General features: G+C 45.7%; 1 protein-coding gene across 1 annotated transcript in view; it reads left to right on the forward strand.

The window, feature by feature from the left end:
• The window catches only part of polr1a (RNA polymerase I subunit A), a 56,592-nt gene that overhangs the window by 5,983 nt on the left and 31,769 nt on the right, over positions 1–18,840 (forward strand). Inside the window, exon 2 of the mRNA XM_070859673.1 lies at positions 1,945–2,149. Coding sequence (XP_070715774.1) covers positions 1,945–2,149 — 205 coding nt within the window. The remainder of the gene's footprint in view (positions 1–1,944; positions 2,150–18,840) is intronic.

Raw genomic sequence — 18,840 nt, forward strand, 5'->3', positions numbered from 1 at the left:
GTTTTACAATGAAAGTGAAGAGTGGCGAGCAGATGCTTTCATTGACAGCAAACAAGGAAAATACTGGTCCTGGGCCACACTCTCAACTCTTCCTCTTGTCCTGCCAAAGGATGGCTCTGAGCAAATGTCTAGAAGCATTTGGTTTTAAAAAATCAAGTTTGTTGTGTTTTCTTTTGCTATTTTAACATAAGGCAGAAGTGACTAATAATTGTGATGCAGCTCAATCAGAACAGTTTAGCTCATCAACTGGGGGCCATCATCATACGCAGTCCCTCGGAATCGAGGAAGACTTGTTTCCACTCTTAAAATGAGTCCTCAGGTGGCTGAACAGTCCAATACGAGAACCACAGTCCCTGTCGCAGGTGGGACAGATAGTCGTTGAGGGAAGGGGTAGGTGGGACAAGTTTGCCACACGCTGTTTCCGCTGCCTGCGCTTAATTTCTGCATGCTCTCGGCGCTAAGACTCGAGGTGCTCAGCGCCCTCCTGGATGCGCTTCCTCCACTTAGGGCGGTCTTTGGCCAGGGACTCCCAGGTGGGGATGTTGCACTTTTTCAGGGAGGCTTTGAGGGTGTCCCTGTAACGTTCCCTCTGCCCATCAAGAGTGGGGGTCATACATATAAAATAGTCACTAATAAATTCAGCAGGGACTTCAAGAAAAACCTCTTTACCCAGAGAGTGGTGAGAATGTGCAACTCGCAACCACAGGGAGTGGTTGAGGCAAATAGTATAGATGCATTTAAGGGTAAGCTAGATAAACACATGAAGGAGAAAGGAATAGAAGGTTATGCTGATGGGGTTGGATGAAGCAGAGTGGGAGGAGACTCGGGTGGTGTATAAACATCGGCATGGCCCAGTTGGGCTGAAAGGCCTGTTTCTGTGCTTATACATTCGACGTGATTCAGTGTAATGAAATGTTTTTGAAGTTAGGATCATAGAAATTTACAACATAGACGGAGGCCATTCGGCCCATCATCTCTGCGCTGGCAGAAAAAGATACCACTTTCCAGCTCTTGGTCCGTAGCCTGTAGGTTATGACACTTCAAGTGCACATCCAGTACTTTTTAAATGCAATGAGGGTTTCTGCCTCTACTATCCTTTCAGGCAGTGAGTTACAGACTCCTACCGCCCTCTGAGTGAAATAATTTCTCTTCAACTCCCCTCTAAGCCTTCTAACAATTACTTTAAATCTGTACCTCCTAATTATTAACCTCTCTGCTAAGGGAAATAGGTCCTTCCTATCCACTTTGTCTAGGCCTCGCTCAATCTTATAAACCTAAATTAAATCTCCCCTCAGCCTCCTCTGTTCCAAAGAAAACAACCCCAGCCTATCCAGTCTTTCCTCATAGCTAAAATTCTCCAGTCCTGGCAACATCTTCGTAAATCTCCTCTGTACCCTCTCTAGTGCAATCACATCTTTCCTGTAATGTAGTGGCCAGAACTGTATGCAATATTCTAGCTGTGGCCTAACTAGTGTTTGATACAGTTCTAGTATAACCCCCCCCCCCCCCGCCCCCTGTGTTCTAAGCCTCGGCTAATAAAGGCAAGTATGCCTTCTTAACCATCATATCTACCTGCCCTGCTACCTTCAGGGATCAGTGGACATGCACTCCAAGGTCCCTCTGTTCCTCTACACTTCACCATTTATTGTGCATTCCCTTGCCTTGTTAGCCTTCCCCAGTTGTAACCCAGTTCTAGTACCTGACTGAGATAAATGCAGTTTGTACACTAATTGAACAGTGTTGGGCTGAGCCCCTATGCTGTAAAATGTAGACGTGTTGTCAGGAACCTCTTGGAATTATTTGCATTGCTCCTGTAATGATTGTCGTTAAAGTAGTAATTATTAGGAGATAAGTTTGGTCGATTTAGCAATATTCATTTGTCCTTATTTAATGACTGACCCTTCATTTGGTTAACTCAAAATGTTATGTTTTTTTTTCCCTTAGGAAACTGAGTGTAAAGGCAATCACTAATCCTCAATTCCTGGATAGCTTGGGCAACCCATCAGTGAATGGTCTGTATGATCTGGCATTGGGTCCAGCTGATTCCAAGGAAGTATGTGGGACCTGTGCACAGGATTACAACAATTGCCCTGGACACATGGGCCATATAGATCTCCCGCTCACCGTCTACAATCCCCTATTTTTTGACGTAAGTATTGTTAGAAGCTGTAAAGATACAATAATGTGAGTAATATATACAGCGGATAATAGATCTGTGGGGATGATTGCTATTTTTGGTGTGAATTATAGTGGGAACTTCAGCATTGGGGGAATTAAGAGAATACACTGGTAAATTACCACATGTTGGTCCACTGTGATTAGTTTTGTTCAAGGTGCTGGAATTACAATTCGTAGCAAAGAAATAACTTGTGCGACAATTGCAATTTCCCCTCCCTCAAAAGAGCAGAGGAGGCTCAAAGTAGCATCTACAAGATGCATTGCAGCAACTCGCCACAGCTTCTTCTACAGCGCCTCTCAAACCCGCGACCTCTACCACCTAGAAGGGCAGCAGGCGCATGGGAACACCACCAACTCCAAGTGCCCCTCCCAGGTCACACATCATCCTGCCTTGGAAATATATCGGCGTGGATAATTAATAATGGGAAGTGGGGAAATGGCAGAGACTTTGAGCAAATATTTTGTATCTGTCTTCACGGTAGAGGACACTAAAAACATCCCAATAATTGATAAACAAGGAGCTATTGCATGGGGTGGGGGGGGCACGGACGATGACTTAAAACAATCACAATCACTAAAGATAAAGTACTAGGCAAACTAATGGGACTAAAGGTGGACAAGTCCCCTGGACCTGATGGCATGCATCCTCGGGTCTTAAAAGAAGTGGCTGCAGAGATAGTGAATGCATTGGTTGTAATCTACCAAAATTCCTTGAATTCTGGAGAGTTCCCAGGGGACTGGAAAACCACAAATGTAACAGCTCTATTTAAGAAAGGAAAGAGACAGAAAGCAGGAAACTATAGACCAGTTAGCCTAACATCTGTCATTGGGAAAATGCTGGAGTCCATCATTAAGGAAATAGTAGCAGGACATTTAGAAAATCATAATGCAGTCAAGCAGAGTCAGCATAGAAGGGAAATCATGTTTGACAAATCTGCTGGAGTTCTTTGAGGATGTAACGAGCAGAGTGAATAAAGGAGAACCAGTTGATGTATATTTGGATTTCCAGAAAGCATTCGATAAGGCGTCACACAAGGTTACTGCATAGATACACCGTTTTGGGTATTGTTGGGGGCGATGACTCATCAGGGCAGGGCAGCAGCCAAGTCCATGGCATCGTGGGTGGCTCTGCTGCACAGGAGGGCAGGAGAAAGAGTGGGAGAGCTATAGTGGTAGGGGATTCTATTGTAAAGGGAATAGATAGGCATTTCTGCGGCCGCAATCGAGACTTCAGGATGGTATGTTGCCTCCCTGGTGCAAGGGTCAAGGATGTCTCGGAGTGGTTGCAGGACATTTTGGAGCAGGAGGGTGAACAGCCAGTTGTCGTAGTGCATATAGGTACCAACGATATAGGTAAAAAACGGGATGAGGTCCTACAAGCAGAATTTAGGGAGCTCGGAGTTAAATTTAAAAGTAGGACCTCAAAGGTAGTAATTTCAGGATTGCTACCAGTGCCACGTGCTAGTCATAGTAGGAATCGCAGGATAGCTCAGATGAATGCGTGGCTTGAGGAGTGGTGCAGAAGGGAGGGATTCAAATTCCTGGGACATTGGAACCGGTTCTGGGGGAGGTGGGACCAGTACAAACTGGACGGTCTGCACCTGGGCAGGACTGGAACCAATGTCCTGGGGGAGTGTTTGCTAGTGCTGTTGAGGAGGGGTTAAACGAATATGGCAGGGGGATGGGAACCTATGCAGCGAGACAGAGGGAAGTAGAATGGGGGCAAAAGCAAAAGATAGAAAGAAGAAAAGTAAGAGTGGAGGGCAGAGAAACCCAAGGCAAAAATAAAAAAGGGCCACATTACAGCAAAATTCCAAAAGGGCAAAGTGTGTTTAAAAAGACAAGCCTGAAGGTGGATGAATTAACTGCACAGCAGCAATGAATGAATATGATATAATGGGCATCACGGAGTCATGGCTCCAGGGTGACCAAGGCTGGGAACTTAACATCCAGGGATATTCAACATTCAGGAAGGATAAACAGAAAGGAAAAGGAGGTGGGGTAGAGTTGCTGGTTAAAGAGGAAATTAACGCAATAGTAAGGAAGGACATTAGCTTGGATGATGTGGAATCCGTATGGGTAGAGCTGCGGAATATCAAAGAGCAGAAAACGCTCGTGGGAGTTGTGTACAGACCACCAAACAGTCGTAGTGAGGTTGGGGACAGCATCAAACAAGAAATTAGGGATGCGTGCAATAAAGGTACAGTAGTTATCATGGGCGACTTTAATCTACATATTGATTGGCTAACCAAACTGGTAGCAATGCGGTGGAGGAAGATTTCCTGGAGTGTATTAGGGATGGTTTTCTCGACCAATATGTCGAGGAACCAACTAGAGGACTGGCCATCCTAGGCTGTGTGATGTGTAATGAGAAAGGACTAATTAGCTGCCATGTATCTTACATTGTTATATATAACTGTATCCTAACATGCTATACATGACTGTAATAAGATATGACCTGTAACCACCAGCATACCTTATCACCGGGGGTGCACTTGCAAGAGACAGGTATATAAGGGCAGGTCTCAGGCAAGTGCAGCATTCCAGAGCTGTGAAATAAAGGTGCAGGTCCAGAGTGACCTTGACTTCACTACATGCCTTGCGTGAATCTGTACTGAGGGGACAGGACTTTACAGTGGCGACAGGATGGGATTACAGAATCCACAGAATGGCGAACAACGGATCAGATGAAAAGTACAATGCGGGAGACAATTGGGAGGACTTTATAGAAAGGTTCCAGCAAAGCTTTGTAACCAAAGACTGGTTAGGCGACGATAAGGCAGACAAGAGAAGAGCCCATCTCTTGACCAGCTGTGGCTCGAAAACATACGCTTTAATGAAGGATCTGTTGACACCCAAGAAACCAGCAAGCAAGTCGTTTGAAGAATTGAGCACACTGGTAAGAGACCACCTGAAGCCAGCGAGCAGCCTACACATGGCCAGACACAGGTTCTACAACTACAGACACTGTGTGGGCCAGAGCATATCTGACTTCGTGGCGGAACTTCAGAGGTTGGCTAGTTTATGTGAGTTCTCCGATGAACTGAGGAGAGAAAAGCTGAGAGACATTTTCATTGAAGGAATAGGCCACACAGGCATATTCCGAAAGCTCATAGAGACCAAGAACCTGACCTTAGAGGCAGCAGCACTGGTTGCACAGACATTCTTGGTAGGGGCAGAAGAAACAAGGTTGATTTACAATGCAGGTACGACAACTAACGAAATAATGGATCAAGGAGTTCCCAGCATTAGACAAGCTGCTACCCCCACACACAGACAAAACCGGGAGAGCAGGTTCTCGACAGCAAGCAGTGGCAACAGAAGCCATCAAGGGCCACAGGAACGGCCGTTCACACCTCATCAACCCACAATGTGAGCAATCAACTACAAACTGAGAGAAGCTCAAGAGAGATCAGCTAGACGCAGCTCATTCTTTACAAGCAGTCTGTGCTGGAGGTGTGGGGATGGGCACTCGTCAAAGGGATGTTGATTTCAGCAGGCTGTTTGCAGGAACTGTGAATATACAGGGCATTTGGCCCGCATGTGCAAAAAAACGGCAGCTCGGCTGGTATACGAATCGGATGGGTCAGAAAGCGGACCAGAAGACGGTGGGGACAGTACCCGGGACACCGATGTACAGCGGGTCAACACGATCAATGGCCGCTGCTCCTACGACAGGACGCCTCCTATAATGATGAGGGTCCTACTCAACGGGATATCTGTCAACATGGAGCTGGATACGGGAGCGAGTCAATCTCTCATGGGCGCTCAACAATTTGAACAACTGTGGCCGCATAAAAGAGACAGACCAAAACTCACAAGGTTCGACACCAAACTAAGGACATATACCAAAGAAATCGTACCAGTCCTCGGCAGCGCCATGCTCTCTGTCACACACAAAGGGACAGTGAACCGACTTCCCCTGTGGATTGTCCCCGGAGACCCCCCAGCACTGCTGGGGAGAAGCTGGCTGGCAAAACTAAACTGGAAATGGGATGATGTCCATGCCATGTCATTAGAGGAACGGACCTCCTGCTCAACAGTTTAAAAAGCGATTTGAACATCTCTTTCAGCCAGGTGTGGGCACTTTCAAAGGGGCCAAAGTCAAAATCTACATCACACAGGATGCTAGACCGGTCCATCACAAGGCCAGAGCTGTACCCTATGTGATGAGGGAAAAGATTGAACACGAACTAGACAGGCTTCTGCGGGAAGGCATTATATCACCTGTGGAATTTAGCGACTGGGCAAGTCCCATCGTCCCAGTCATGAAGCCTGATGGATCCGTACGAATCTGTGGGGACTACAAATCTACCATAAACAGAGTCTCCCTACAGGACCAGTACCCGCTGCCCAGAGCGGAGGACTTATTTGCCACATTAGCTGGAGGTAAACTTTTCTCAAAACTAGACCTCACATCTGCGTATATGACGCAAGAATTGACCGAGGAATCCAAGCTACTCACCACCATCAACACACATCGAGGCCTTTTCATGTACAGTCGATGCCCATTCGGCATCAGGTTGGCAGCTGCCATATTCCAGCGCAACATGGAGAGTCTGTCTGCTCAAGTCCATCCCGGGGACGGTTGTATTTCAAGACGACATACTTATCACGGGCAGAGACACCAACTCCCATCTCCGTAATTTGGAGGAAGTACTAAAGCGGTTGGATCGGGTAGGCCTACGAGTCAAGAAATCCAAGTGCCTGTTTTTCGTACCCGAGGTTGAATTTTTGGGCAGAAGGATTGCAGCTGATGGAATCCGCCCAACAGAGTCCAAAACAGAAGCAATTCGCCTGGCACCCAGGCCCCGGAATGTCTCAGAACTGCGCGCCTTTCTCGGGCTACTCAATTACTTTGGGAACTTTATGCAGAACTTAAGCACGCTGCTGGAGCCTCTCCACGTGCTACTCAGGAAGGGGTGCGATTGGTTTTGGGGGGACGCCCAGGAACGCGTCTTCAATAAGGCACGCAACCGTCTGTGTTCCAACAATGTTTTGACTTTCTTTGATCCAGGTAAAAAGCTAGTTCTCACATGTGATGCGTCAGCATATGGGGTTGGGTGAGTTTTGCAACATGTCAATAGTGTGGGCAAATTACAACCCATAGCTGATGCCTCCAGGTCACTTTCGCGGGCGGAGCGCGGGTACGGAATGGTAAAGAAGGAGGCACTCGCATGCGTGTACGGTGTCAAAAAGATGCACCAATACCTTTTCGGGGCCAAGTTCGCGTTAGAAACCGACCACAAGCCCCTCACATCCCTCCTATCCGAGAGCAAGGCAATAAACGGCAACGCCTCGGCGCGAATTCAACAGTGGGCACTCATGCTGGCGTCCTACGACTATAGCATAAGGCACAGACCAGGCACAGACAACTGTGCCGACGCGCTCAGCAGGCTACCCCTGGCGACCACGGAAGGGTCTGACGAACAGGACTGTGAGATAGTCATGGCAATCAATGCCTTTGAGTCCACAGGTTCGCCCATGACGGCTCGCCAAATCAGAGCCTGGATGGCCAGCGACCCCATGTTATCCTTAGTAAAAAGATGTGTTCTAACCGGTGACTGGGCAAAGGCTCTCAATGCCTGCCCCGAGGAATTAAAACCCTTTCACGGGCGCATGCATGGGCTATCACTACAAGCAGACTGCCTGATGTGGGGCAGCCGAGTAGTCATGCCTCTGCGAGGCAGAGAGGCATTTGTCCGGGCGCTCCACCGCGAGCACCTGGGGATCGTTCTCATGAAGGCCATAGCCAGATCCCACGTCTGGTGGCCTGGTATTGACGCGAACTTGGAGCTCTGCGTCCGAAGGTGCACCATTTGTGTTCAACTCAGCAATGCCCCCAGGGAGGCTCCACTGAGCCCCTGGCCTACCAAACCGTGGTCGCGGATGCACGTAGATTATGCGGGCCCATTCATGGGCAAAATGTTCCTCGTAGTTGTAGATGCATTTTCAAAATGGATCGAATGCACCATTTTAAACTCGAGCACAACCTCCACCACTGTGGAGAGCCTCGCAATCATGTTGGCAACGCACGGAATCCTTGACATATTGGTCAGTGACAATGGTCCGTGCTTCACCAGCGCAGAATTCCAAGACTTTATAATTGACCACGGCATAAATCACATCAAGACTACACCGTTCAAGCCGGCCTCCAACGGCCAGGCGGAGAGAGCAGTGCAAGTCATTAAACAAGGCATGCTTAAAATCCAAGGTCCCATGCTGCAGTGTCGCCTGTTGCGACTGCTGCTGGCATACAGATCTCGTCCGCACTCACTGACTGGGATCCCCCCCATGCAACTGTTGATGAAAAGGACTTTAAAAACAAGGCTCTCATTAATCCTCCCAGACACGCACAAAATCGTTGAGGCAAGGCACCGTAAGCTGACTGAGTACCATGACAGAAATTCGAGGGGTAGATGGAATGAGATAGGGGACAAAGTGTTTGTACTAAACTATGGCAGGGGTCCCAAATGGCTTGCAGGGACAGTAATGGGCAAGGAAGGAAACAGGCTACTGGTAGTACAAATGGACAATGGCAAAACCTGCTGGAGGCATGTAGACCAAGTCAAAAGCAGATTTACCAACAACACTGCGGAACCAGAGGCAGACTACAATGTGGAACTTGCACCACACCTGGTGGACAGACAGAGAGAACAACCTGAGGAAAGGGCAATCCCAACAGACAGCCCAGGCAAGTCAACAACAATCACACCAATCGAAACAGACAACCCAGACGAGATACCAGCAACCACACCCAAAGAAAAACAGACACCAAGACAAACAACTGAACTACAACTCAGACGCTCCATGCAAGAGCGTAGACCACCTGAGAGACTGAACCTATAAAGACATGCGAGGAGGATGCTGTGAGGCTGCAGAGCGACTTGGATAGGTTAGGTGAGTGGGCAAATGCATGGCAGATGAAGTATAATGTGGATAAATGTGAGGTTATCCACTTTGGTGGTAAAAACAGAGAGACAGACTATTATCTGAATGGTGACAGATTAGAAAAAGGGGAGGTGCAAAGAGACCTGGGTGTCATGGTACATCAGTCATTGAAGGTTGGCATGCAGGTGCAGCAGGCGGTTAAGAAAGCAAATGGCATGTTGGCCTTCATAGCAAGGGGATTTGAGTGCAGGGGCAGGGAGGTATTGCTACAGTTGTACAGGGCATTGGTGAGGCCAGGATACCAGAGCTGTGAAATAAAGGTGCAGGTCCAGAGTGACCTTGACTTCACTACATGCCTCGTGTGAATCTGTACTGAGGGGACAGGACTTTACATTAGCAATCTTGTTGTGCAAGGCCCTTTGGGGAAGAGTGACCATAATATGGTAGAATTCTTTATTAAGGTGGAGAGTGACACACTTAATTCAGAGACTAGGGTCCTGAACTTAAGGAAAAGTAACTTTGATGGTATGAGGCATGAATTGGCTAGAATACACTGGCAAATGATACTTAAAGGGTTGACGGTGGATAGACAATGGCAAACATTTAAAGATCACATGGATGAACTTCAACAATTGTATACCCTGTCTGGAGTAAAAATAAAACGGGGAAGGTGGCTAAACCGTTGCTAACAAGGGAAATTAAGTATAGTGTTAAATCCAAGGAAGAAGCATATAAATTGGCCAGAAAAAGCAACAAACCTGAGGACTGGGAGAAATTTAGAATTCAGCAGACGAGAACAAAGGGTTTAATTAGGAGGGGGAAAATAGAGTACGAGAGGAAGCTTGCCGGGAACATAAAAACTGACTGTAAAAGCTTCGATAGATATATGAAGAGAAAAAGATTAGTGAAGACAAAAGTAGGAACCCTTGCAGTCAGATTCAGGTGAATTTATAATGGGGATCAAAGAAATGGCAGACCACTTGAACAAATACTTTGGTTCTGTATTCACGAAGGAAGACACAAATAACCTTCCGGAAGTACTGCGGGACCGAGGGTCTAGTGAGAAGGAGGAACTGAAGGATATCCTAATTGGGTGGGAAATTGTGTTAGGGAAATTGATAGGATTGAAGGCCGATAAATCCCCGGGGCCTGATGGTCTGCATCCCAGAGTACTTAAGGAAGTGGCCCTAGAAATAGTGGATGCATTGGTGATCATTTTCCAACAGTCTATCGACTCTGGATCAGTTCCTATGGACTGGAGGGTAGCTAATGTAACACCACTTTTTAAAAAAAGGAGGGAGAGAGAAAACGAGTTATTATACACCGGTTAGCCTGACATCAGTAGTGGGGAAAATGTTAGAATCAATTATTAAAGATGAAATAGCGCATTTGGAAAGCAGTGACAGGATCGGTCCAAGTCAGCATGGATTTATGAAAGGGAAATCATGCTTGACAAATCTTCTGGAATTTTTTGAGGATGTAACTATTCGAGTGGATAATGGAGAACCAGTGGATGTGGTGTATTTGGACTTTCAAAAGGCTTCTGACAAGGTCCCACACAAGAGATTGGTGTGCAAAATCAAAGCACATGGTATTGGGGGTAATGTACTGACGTGGATAGAGAACTGGTTGGCAGACAGGAAGCAGAGAGTCGGGATAAACTGGTCCTTTTCAGAATTGCAGGCAGGGACCCCAGCTCTTTACAATATATATTAATGATTTAGATGAAGGAATTGAGTGTAATATCTCCAAGTTTTCAGATGACATTAAACTGGGTGGCGGTGTGAGCTGTGATGAGGACGCTAATAGGCTGCAGGGTGACTTGGACAGTTTAGATGAGTGGGCAAATGCATGGCAGATGCAGGAAATGTGGATAAATGTGAGGTTATCCATTTTGAGGGCAAAAACAAGAAGGCAGAATATTATTTGAATGGCGGCAGATTAGGAAAAGGGGAGGTGCAACGAGACCTCGGTGTCATAGTTCACCAATCATTGAAAGTTGGCATGCAGGTACAGCAGGCAGTGAAGAAGACAAATGGTATGTTGGCCTTCATAGTTAGGGGATTTGAGTATCGGAGCAGGGAGGTCTTACTGCAGTTGCACAGGGCCTTGGTGAGGCCTCACGTGGAATATTGTGTTCAGTTTTGGTCTCCTAATCTGAGGAAGGACGTTCTTGCTATTGAGGTAGTGCAGCGAAGGTTCACCAGACTGATTCCAGGGATGGCTGGACTGACATATGAAGAGAGACTGGATCAACTGGGCCTTTATGCACTGGAGTTTAGAAGGATGAGTGGGGATCTCATCGAAACATATGATTTTGATGGGACTGGACAGGTTAAATGCGGGAAGAATGTCCCCGATGTTGGGGAAGTCCCAGAACCAGGGGACACAGACTTAGGATAAGGGGTAGGCCATTTAGGACTGATATGGGGAGAAACTTCTTCACTCAGAGTTGTTAACCTCTGGAATTCTCTACCGCAGAGATGTGTTGATGCCAGTTCATTGGATATATTCAAGAGGGAGTTAGATGTGGCCCTTATGGCCATAGGGATCATAGAAAACATAGAAACATAGAAAATAGGTGCAGGAGCAGGCCATTCAGCCCTTCTAGCCTGCACCGCCATTCAACGAGTTCATGGCTGAACATGAAACTTCAGTACCCACTTCCTGCTTTCACGCCATACCCCTTGATCCCCCGAGTAGTAAGGACTTCATCTAACTCCCTTTTGAATATATTTAGTGAATTGGCCTCAACTACTTCCTGTGGTAGAGAATTCCACAGGTTCACCACTCTCTGGGTGAAGAAGTTTCTCCTTATCTCGGTCCTAAATGGCTTACCCCTTATCCTTAGACTGTGACCCCTGGTTCTGGACTTCCCCAACATTGGGAACATTCTTCCTGCATCCAACCTGTCCAAACCCGTCAGAATTTTAAACGTTTCTATGAGGTCCCCTCTCACTCTTCTGAACTCCAGTGAATACAAGCCCAGTTGATCCAGTCTTTCTTGATAGGTCAGTCCCACCATCCCGGGAATCAGTCTGGTGAATCTTCGCTGCACTCCCTCAATAGCAAGTATGTCCTTCCTCAAGTTAGGAGACCAAAACTGTACACAATACTCCAGGTGTGGCCTCACCAAGGCCCTGTACAACTGTAGCAACACCTCCCTGCCCCTGTACTCAAATCCCCTCGCTATGAAGGCCAACATGCCATTTGCTTTCTTAACCGCCTGCTGTACCTGCATGCCAACCTTCAATGACTGATGTACCATGACACCCAGGTCTCGTTGCACCTTCCCTTTTCCTAATCTGTCACCATTCAGATAGTAGTCTGTCTCTCTGTTTTTACCACCAAAGTGGATAACCTCACATTTATCCACATTATACTTCATCTGCCACGCATTTGCCCACTCACCTAACCTATCCAAGTCACTCTGTAGCCTCATAGCATCCTCCTCGCAGCTCACACTGCCACCCAACTTAGTGTCATCCGCAAATTTGGAGATACTACATTTAATCCCCTCGTCTAAATCATTAATGTACAATGTAAACAGCTGGGGCCCCAGCACAGAACCCTGCGGTACCCCACTAGTCACTGCCTGCCATTCCGAAAAGTACCCATTTACTCCTACTCTTTGCTTCCTGTCTGACAACCAGTTCTCAATCCACGTCAGCACACTACCCCCAATCCCATGTGCTTTAACTTTGCACATTAATCTCCTGTGTGGGACCTTGTCGAAAGCCTTCTGAAAGTCCAAATATACCACATCAACTGGTACTCCTTTGTCCACTTTATTGGAAACATCCTCAAAAAATTCCAGAAGATTTGTCAAGCATGATCTCCCTTTCACAAATCCATGCTGACTTGGACCTATCATGTCACCATTTTCCAAATGCGCTGCTATGACATCCTTAATAATTGATTCCATCATTTTACCCACTACTGAGGTCAGGCTGACCGGTCTATAATTCCCTGCTTTCTCTCTCCCTCCTTTTTTAAAAAGTGGGGTTACATTGGCTACCCTCCACTCGATAGGAACTGATCCAGAGTCAATGGAATGTTGGAAAATGACTGTCAATGCATCCGCTATTTCCAAGGCCACCTCCTTAAGTACTCTGGGATGCAGTCCATCAGGCCCTGGGGATTTATCGGCCTTCAATCCCATCAATTTCCCCAACACAATTTCCCGACTAATAAAGATTTCCCTCAGTTCCTCCTCCTTAATAGACCCTCTGACCACTTTTATATCCGGAAGGTTGTTTGTGTCCTCCTTAGTGAATACTGAACCAAAGTACTTGTTCAATTGGTCTGCCATTTCTTTGTTCCCCGTTATGACTTCCCCTGATTCTGACTGCAGGGGACCTACGTTTGTCTTTACTAACCTCTTTCTCTTTACATACCTATAGAAACTTTTGCAATCCGCCTTAATGTTCCCTGCAAGCTTCTTCTCGTACTCCATTTTCCCTACCCTAATCAAACCCTTTGTCCTCCTCTGCTGAGTTCTAAATTTCTCCCAGTCCCCAGGTTCGCTGCTATTTCTGGCCAATTTGTATGCCACTTCCTTGGCTTTAATACTATCCCTGATTTCCCTAGATAGCCACGGTTGAGCCACCTTCCCTTTTTTATTTTTACGCCAGACAGGAATTGTTGTAATTCATCCATGCGTTCTCTAAATGTCTGCCATTGCCCATCCACAGTCAACCCCTTAAGTATCATTAGCCAATCTATCTTAGCCAATTCATGCCTCATACCTTCAAAGTTACCCTTCTTTAAGTTCTGGACCATGGTCTCTGAATTAACTGTTTCATTCTCCATCCTAATGCAGAATTCCACCATATTATGGTCACTCTTCCCCAAGGGGCCTCGCACAATGAGATTGCTAATTAATCCTCTCTCATTACACAACACCCAGTCTAAGATGGCCTCCCCCCTAGTTGGTTCCTCGACATATTGGTCTAGAAAACCATCCCTTATGCATTCCAGGAAATCCTCCTCCACCGTATTGCTTCCAGTTTGGCTAGCCCAATCTATGTGCATATTAAAGTCACCCATTATAACTGCTGCACCTTTATTGCATGCACTCCTAATTTCCTGTTTGATGCCCTCCCCAACATCACTACTACTGTTTGGAGGTCTGTACACAACTCCCACTAACGATTTTTGCCCTTTATTGTTCTGCAGCTCTACCCATATAGATTCCACATCATCCAAGCTAATGTCTTTCCTAACTATTGCATTAATCTCCTCTTTAACCAGCAATGCTACCCCACCTCCTTTTCCTTTTATTCTATCCTTCCTGAATGTTGAATGATCAAGAGGTATGGAGAGAAAGCAGGAAAGGGGTACTGAGGTGAATGATCAGCCATGATCTTATTGAATGGTGATGCAGGCACGAAGGGCCGAAAGGCCTACTCCTGCACCTATTTTCTATGTTTCTTTGTTTCTATGTAAGATAAAAGCTTATGGGTTTGGGGGTAATATATTAGCGTGGATAGAGGATTGGCTAACTAATAGAAAACAGAGACTTGGGATAAATGGGTCATTTTCAGGTTGGCAAACTAACTCGTGGCGTGCCACAGGGATCAGTGCTGGGGCCTTAGCTATTTACAATTTATATTAATGACTTGGATGAAGGGACCGAGTGTAATCTAGCCAAGTTTGCCGATGGTAGACAGGTTCCGTGAGTGGGCAATAATTTGGCAGATGGACCATAATGTGGGAAAATGTAAGGTTATCCACTTTGGTTAGAAAAATAAAATAGCAAATTATTATTTAAATGGGGAGCGATTACAAAATGTTGTAGTACAGAAGCATCTGGGGGTTCTTGTGCATGAAACGCAAAAAGGTAGCATGCAGCAACAGAAAGTAATCAGGAAAGCAAATGGAATGCTGGCCTTTATTGCAAAGGGGATGGAGTATAAAAGTAGGGAAGTCCTGCTACAACTGTACATGCGTTGGTAAGACCACACCTGGAGTACTGAGTACAGTTTTGGTATTCTTATTTAAGGAAGGATATACAGGTTGAACCTCCTTTATCCAGATTCCTCTGGACCTGGCCTGTTCTGGATAAGGGATTTTTCCAGGCGAGGGGTGGTCACGTTTAATTGGATGGTACAGATTCCAATCCTTATGAGATATCGGGGCTGGCTGACTTGGGGCTGGGAGTGCGGCAGAGAGGGCGGGGGGTGGGATGGATCGTGGGGTCAGGCCAGCGATTGCGGGAGTCGGCAGCGAGGAAGGACTTCAATTTGTTAATGTTGGAGTTCTGTGCATGCGCCACCCGGTGGCCGGGAATGGTTCTGGTTGAGGGATGGTTCCGGATAAGGGAGTTCTGGATTGGAGGTAGTTCAGAGAAGGTTCACGAGGTTGATTCCTGAGATGAGGTTGTTGTCATATGAAGAAAGGTTGAGTAGGTTGGGCCGATACTCCTTGGAGTTTAAAAGAATGAGAGGTTTTATTGAAACATATAAGATTCTGGGGGGCTTGACAGAGTAGATGCAGAGAGGAGTTTCCCCCTCATGGGGGAATCTAGAAATAGGGGACATAGTTTCAGAATAAGGGATCACCCATTTGAAAAAGAGATGAGGAGGAATATCTTCTCTGAGGGTCGTGTGTCTTTGGAATTCTCTACCCCAGTGAGCTGTGGAGACTGGGTCTTTGAATATATTTAAGATGGAGATCAACAGATTTTTAAATGATAAGGGAGGCAAGGGTTATGGGGAGCGGGCAGGGAAGTACAGTTGAGGGCAGGATCAGATCAGCTATCATATTGAATGGCGGAGCAGGCTTGAAGGGCCAAATGGCCTACTCCTGCTCCTATTTCTTATGTTCCTTCATCGTCGCTGGGTCAAAATCCTGAAATTCCCTAACAGCACTATGGGAGTACCTTTACCTCACGAACTGCAGCGGTTCAAGAAGGCAGCTCACCACCACCTTCTCGAGCGCAATTGGAGATGGGCAATAAATGTTGGCCTTATCAGCGATGCTGCATCCCAGGAATGAATAAAAAAGAAAAAACAAGTCCTCGGCACTCTACTGTGTGCTCCCTGGTACATGTGTGTGATATTTTCAGGGAGCTCACAGCACACAGAGCCTTAAGATGGCAGAATCTTCCAGTCAGGTGACCTGGTCCCTTTATTATAAACAGCACTGGCTGCAGTGCCACAGATGGAGCTACAGACATCACACTTCCCCCTTCCTTTACTCTACCTCTATCATGATTCTGTTTTCTCCTCTTTGCATTTCTTCAGGGATGTCACGTTGCTTTTTCTCTTCATGCTTCTTTTTCTACATGAATGAACTGCCAGTCACAGCTGAAGAGATTGGTAGAGTAACTAAATGTGACCCAGTTATGTCAAAGGTGTATGATTATATTGCAAATGGATGGCCAAAACAGGTAATAGGCAAAGATATTCATCCATTCTTCATTCGTAGGAATGAATTATCAGTCGATAAAGATTTTATCAGGTGAGAGTGAAGAACCATCACCATAAATGGTTAAAGTGGTTTCAAGGAAGAGTGGTGAAGATATGTGGTCCTCGCACTTATTTGGTCAAGATGTTTGATCATGGACAGGTTAGGTTTGTTCACATTGATCATATTTTACCTACAGACATGGAAGTAGTTGAAGGTGGGAATGATTCAATTATTTCTGACTCATCAGATAGTTTTGATACACCAGTAGCATATCCTACATCCAATGTACTGGAAACACATCCAAGAGAAAGTCAGAATTTAAGTCTGAGTCAGGCAAACAAACAGTCTGAAGTTAGAGAGAGTTCAATTGGAAATCAAGGGCATCCCTTGGAGGAAAACTTTCCTCAGGATTAGCCTCGAATAAGTATACATTCAACACCATGTTTGGAAGGTTCTGTTCGAGAGCGAAGGTATCCTCTTTGAAACAGAAAACAAGTGGTTAAGCTTGATTGTAAATATGGCAGAATAGGTCCACATGTTTTGTTATGCATAACCATGCAAGTTATGTATGATTTTGTTATAATTACTTCTTCATTAAGGAGGGAGAGGTGTAATGTCTGTAGCTCCACACGGTGGAACTCCTGTGGCACTGCAGTCAATGCTGTTTTTAATAAAGCAACCAGGTCACCTGACTGGTGACTTCTGGAAGATTCTGCCATGTTCAGGCTGTGTGTGCTGTGAGATCCCTGAAATATCACAATGTGCATCATTCAAAATCGGCACAATGCCTCACCAACCCAAAAATGAGTGCTGCTAATGTTAGCGGAGAATCGCTTAAATCTTTTGTATGAAATTCCCCTGTCTGCAATTTTAACAGTTACACATACTAATATCGCCAACAGTAATTTCTGAGCTCTTGAGTTTAATAGAGAATACTCAGTGCTAACTGGCATCCTGTTGCTATTTTGGGCACTACATTTTATATATTGTCTCAGGTCTTTGCTTTTCTCCAGTAATGGAACATTTAAACACATGTCACCTGTTGCCCACTGGTTCTTGTGGATATGTAAAAAGAGGTCACCAGTGAAATCCATTCCAAAAATGTAATCTAGCTGCACTATGTGGACAGTTGCATAGTGTAATTTACTTGTATCAGTAAGTTATGTTTATTACAATCAGTAATTCACACACACATTTTCTTCTTTTGACATTGACTGCCCATGTGCATTTATCAGATAATTCTGTGATTTATAATCTGCATGCAATTGAGACTGCCTCTGGATATTGTCTTTGATTCTTGATTCAGTGTTGCATCTGTGAGTTGCTGTAAAACAGGAAATATTTAGGTCTGGTATATTTCACAGTACCAGGGTTCCTGGGCCTAATTGCCTAAAATGTTTTAAGTCTCAGGATACTCGCGTGAAATACAGTTTTAGCAGTTCTAATCTTTCCTCATGTTTCTCATCTCACTGGCACTTCAATTTTATTCAGGCGCCTGATTAAAGAGCCAGGGCTCTGTCTTTTCTTGGTTGCCTGAGCATAGAAGAAGTTCACAGTCGGCCTTAAAGCTAACACCTCCTCTACTCTTCTGCAGTCACTAACGCTATTTAAAATTAGAGATGAATTGGAGCATGTGTTGACTACAACATCAACAACAACTTGTATTTATATAGCGCCTTTAACGTGGTAAAACATCCCAAGGTGCTTCACAGGAGCGCTCAAACAAAATTTTACACCGAGCCACATGAGATACTGGGACGGTTTTAAGGTGTGTCTTAAAGGAGAAGATAGAAGCAGAAAGGTTTAGGGAGGGAATTCCAGAGATTACGGCCTAAGCAGCTGAATGCTCGGCCATCAATGATGGAGAGATTAAAATTGGGGGATGTGCAAGAGGCCAGAATTGTTGGAGCGCAGAGATCTCGAAGGTTTCTAGGGCTGATAAAGGCTACAGAGATAGGGAGGGGCGAGGTCAGGGAGGGGTTTGAAAACCAGAATGAGAATTTTCAAATTGAGGCCATGACTGACCAGGAACCAATATATATGTCAGTGAGCACAGGGGCGATTGGTGAACAAGACTTGGTGCGAGTTGGGATACGGGCAGCAGTGTTTTGGGTGACTATAACAGCCTTACAATCAGCAAGTGCTTTGCTTTGCTCACCAACACTTTTGATACATTTTAAACTTGGCTAGTGACTGCAGTTTAGCAGAGGATGTGTTGACTCCATGACTTGACTACTGTAACAGCTGGTAACTCGCTCCAAGTGACCAGGGAAAGGCAGAACACTGCTATTTTAAACAGGTGGTTATGTTTTAGGGGTTTATCTTACCCCATTTTTGGGTTCTGTATTTCAAACTACT

Source organism: Pristiophorus japonicus, chromosome 2, assembly GCF_044704955.1.
Source record: "Pristiophorus japonicus isolate sPriJap1 chromosome 2, sPriJap1.hap1, whole genome shotgun sequence".
In the NCBI taxonomy this organism is placed as follows: Eukaryota; Metazoa; Chordata; class Chondrichthyes; family Pristiophoridae; genus Pristiophorus; species Pristiophorus japonicus.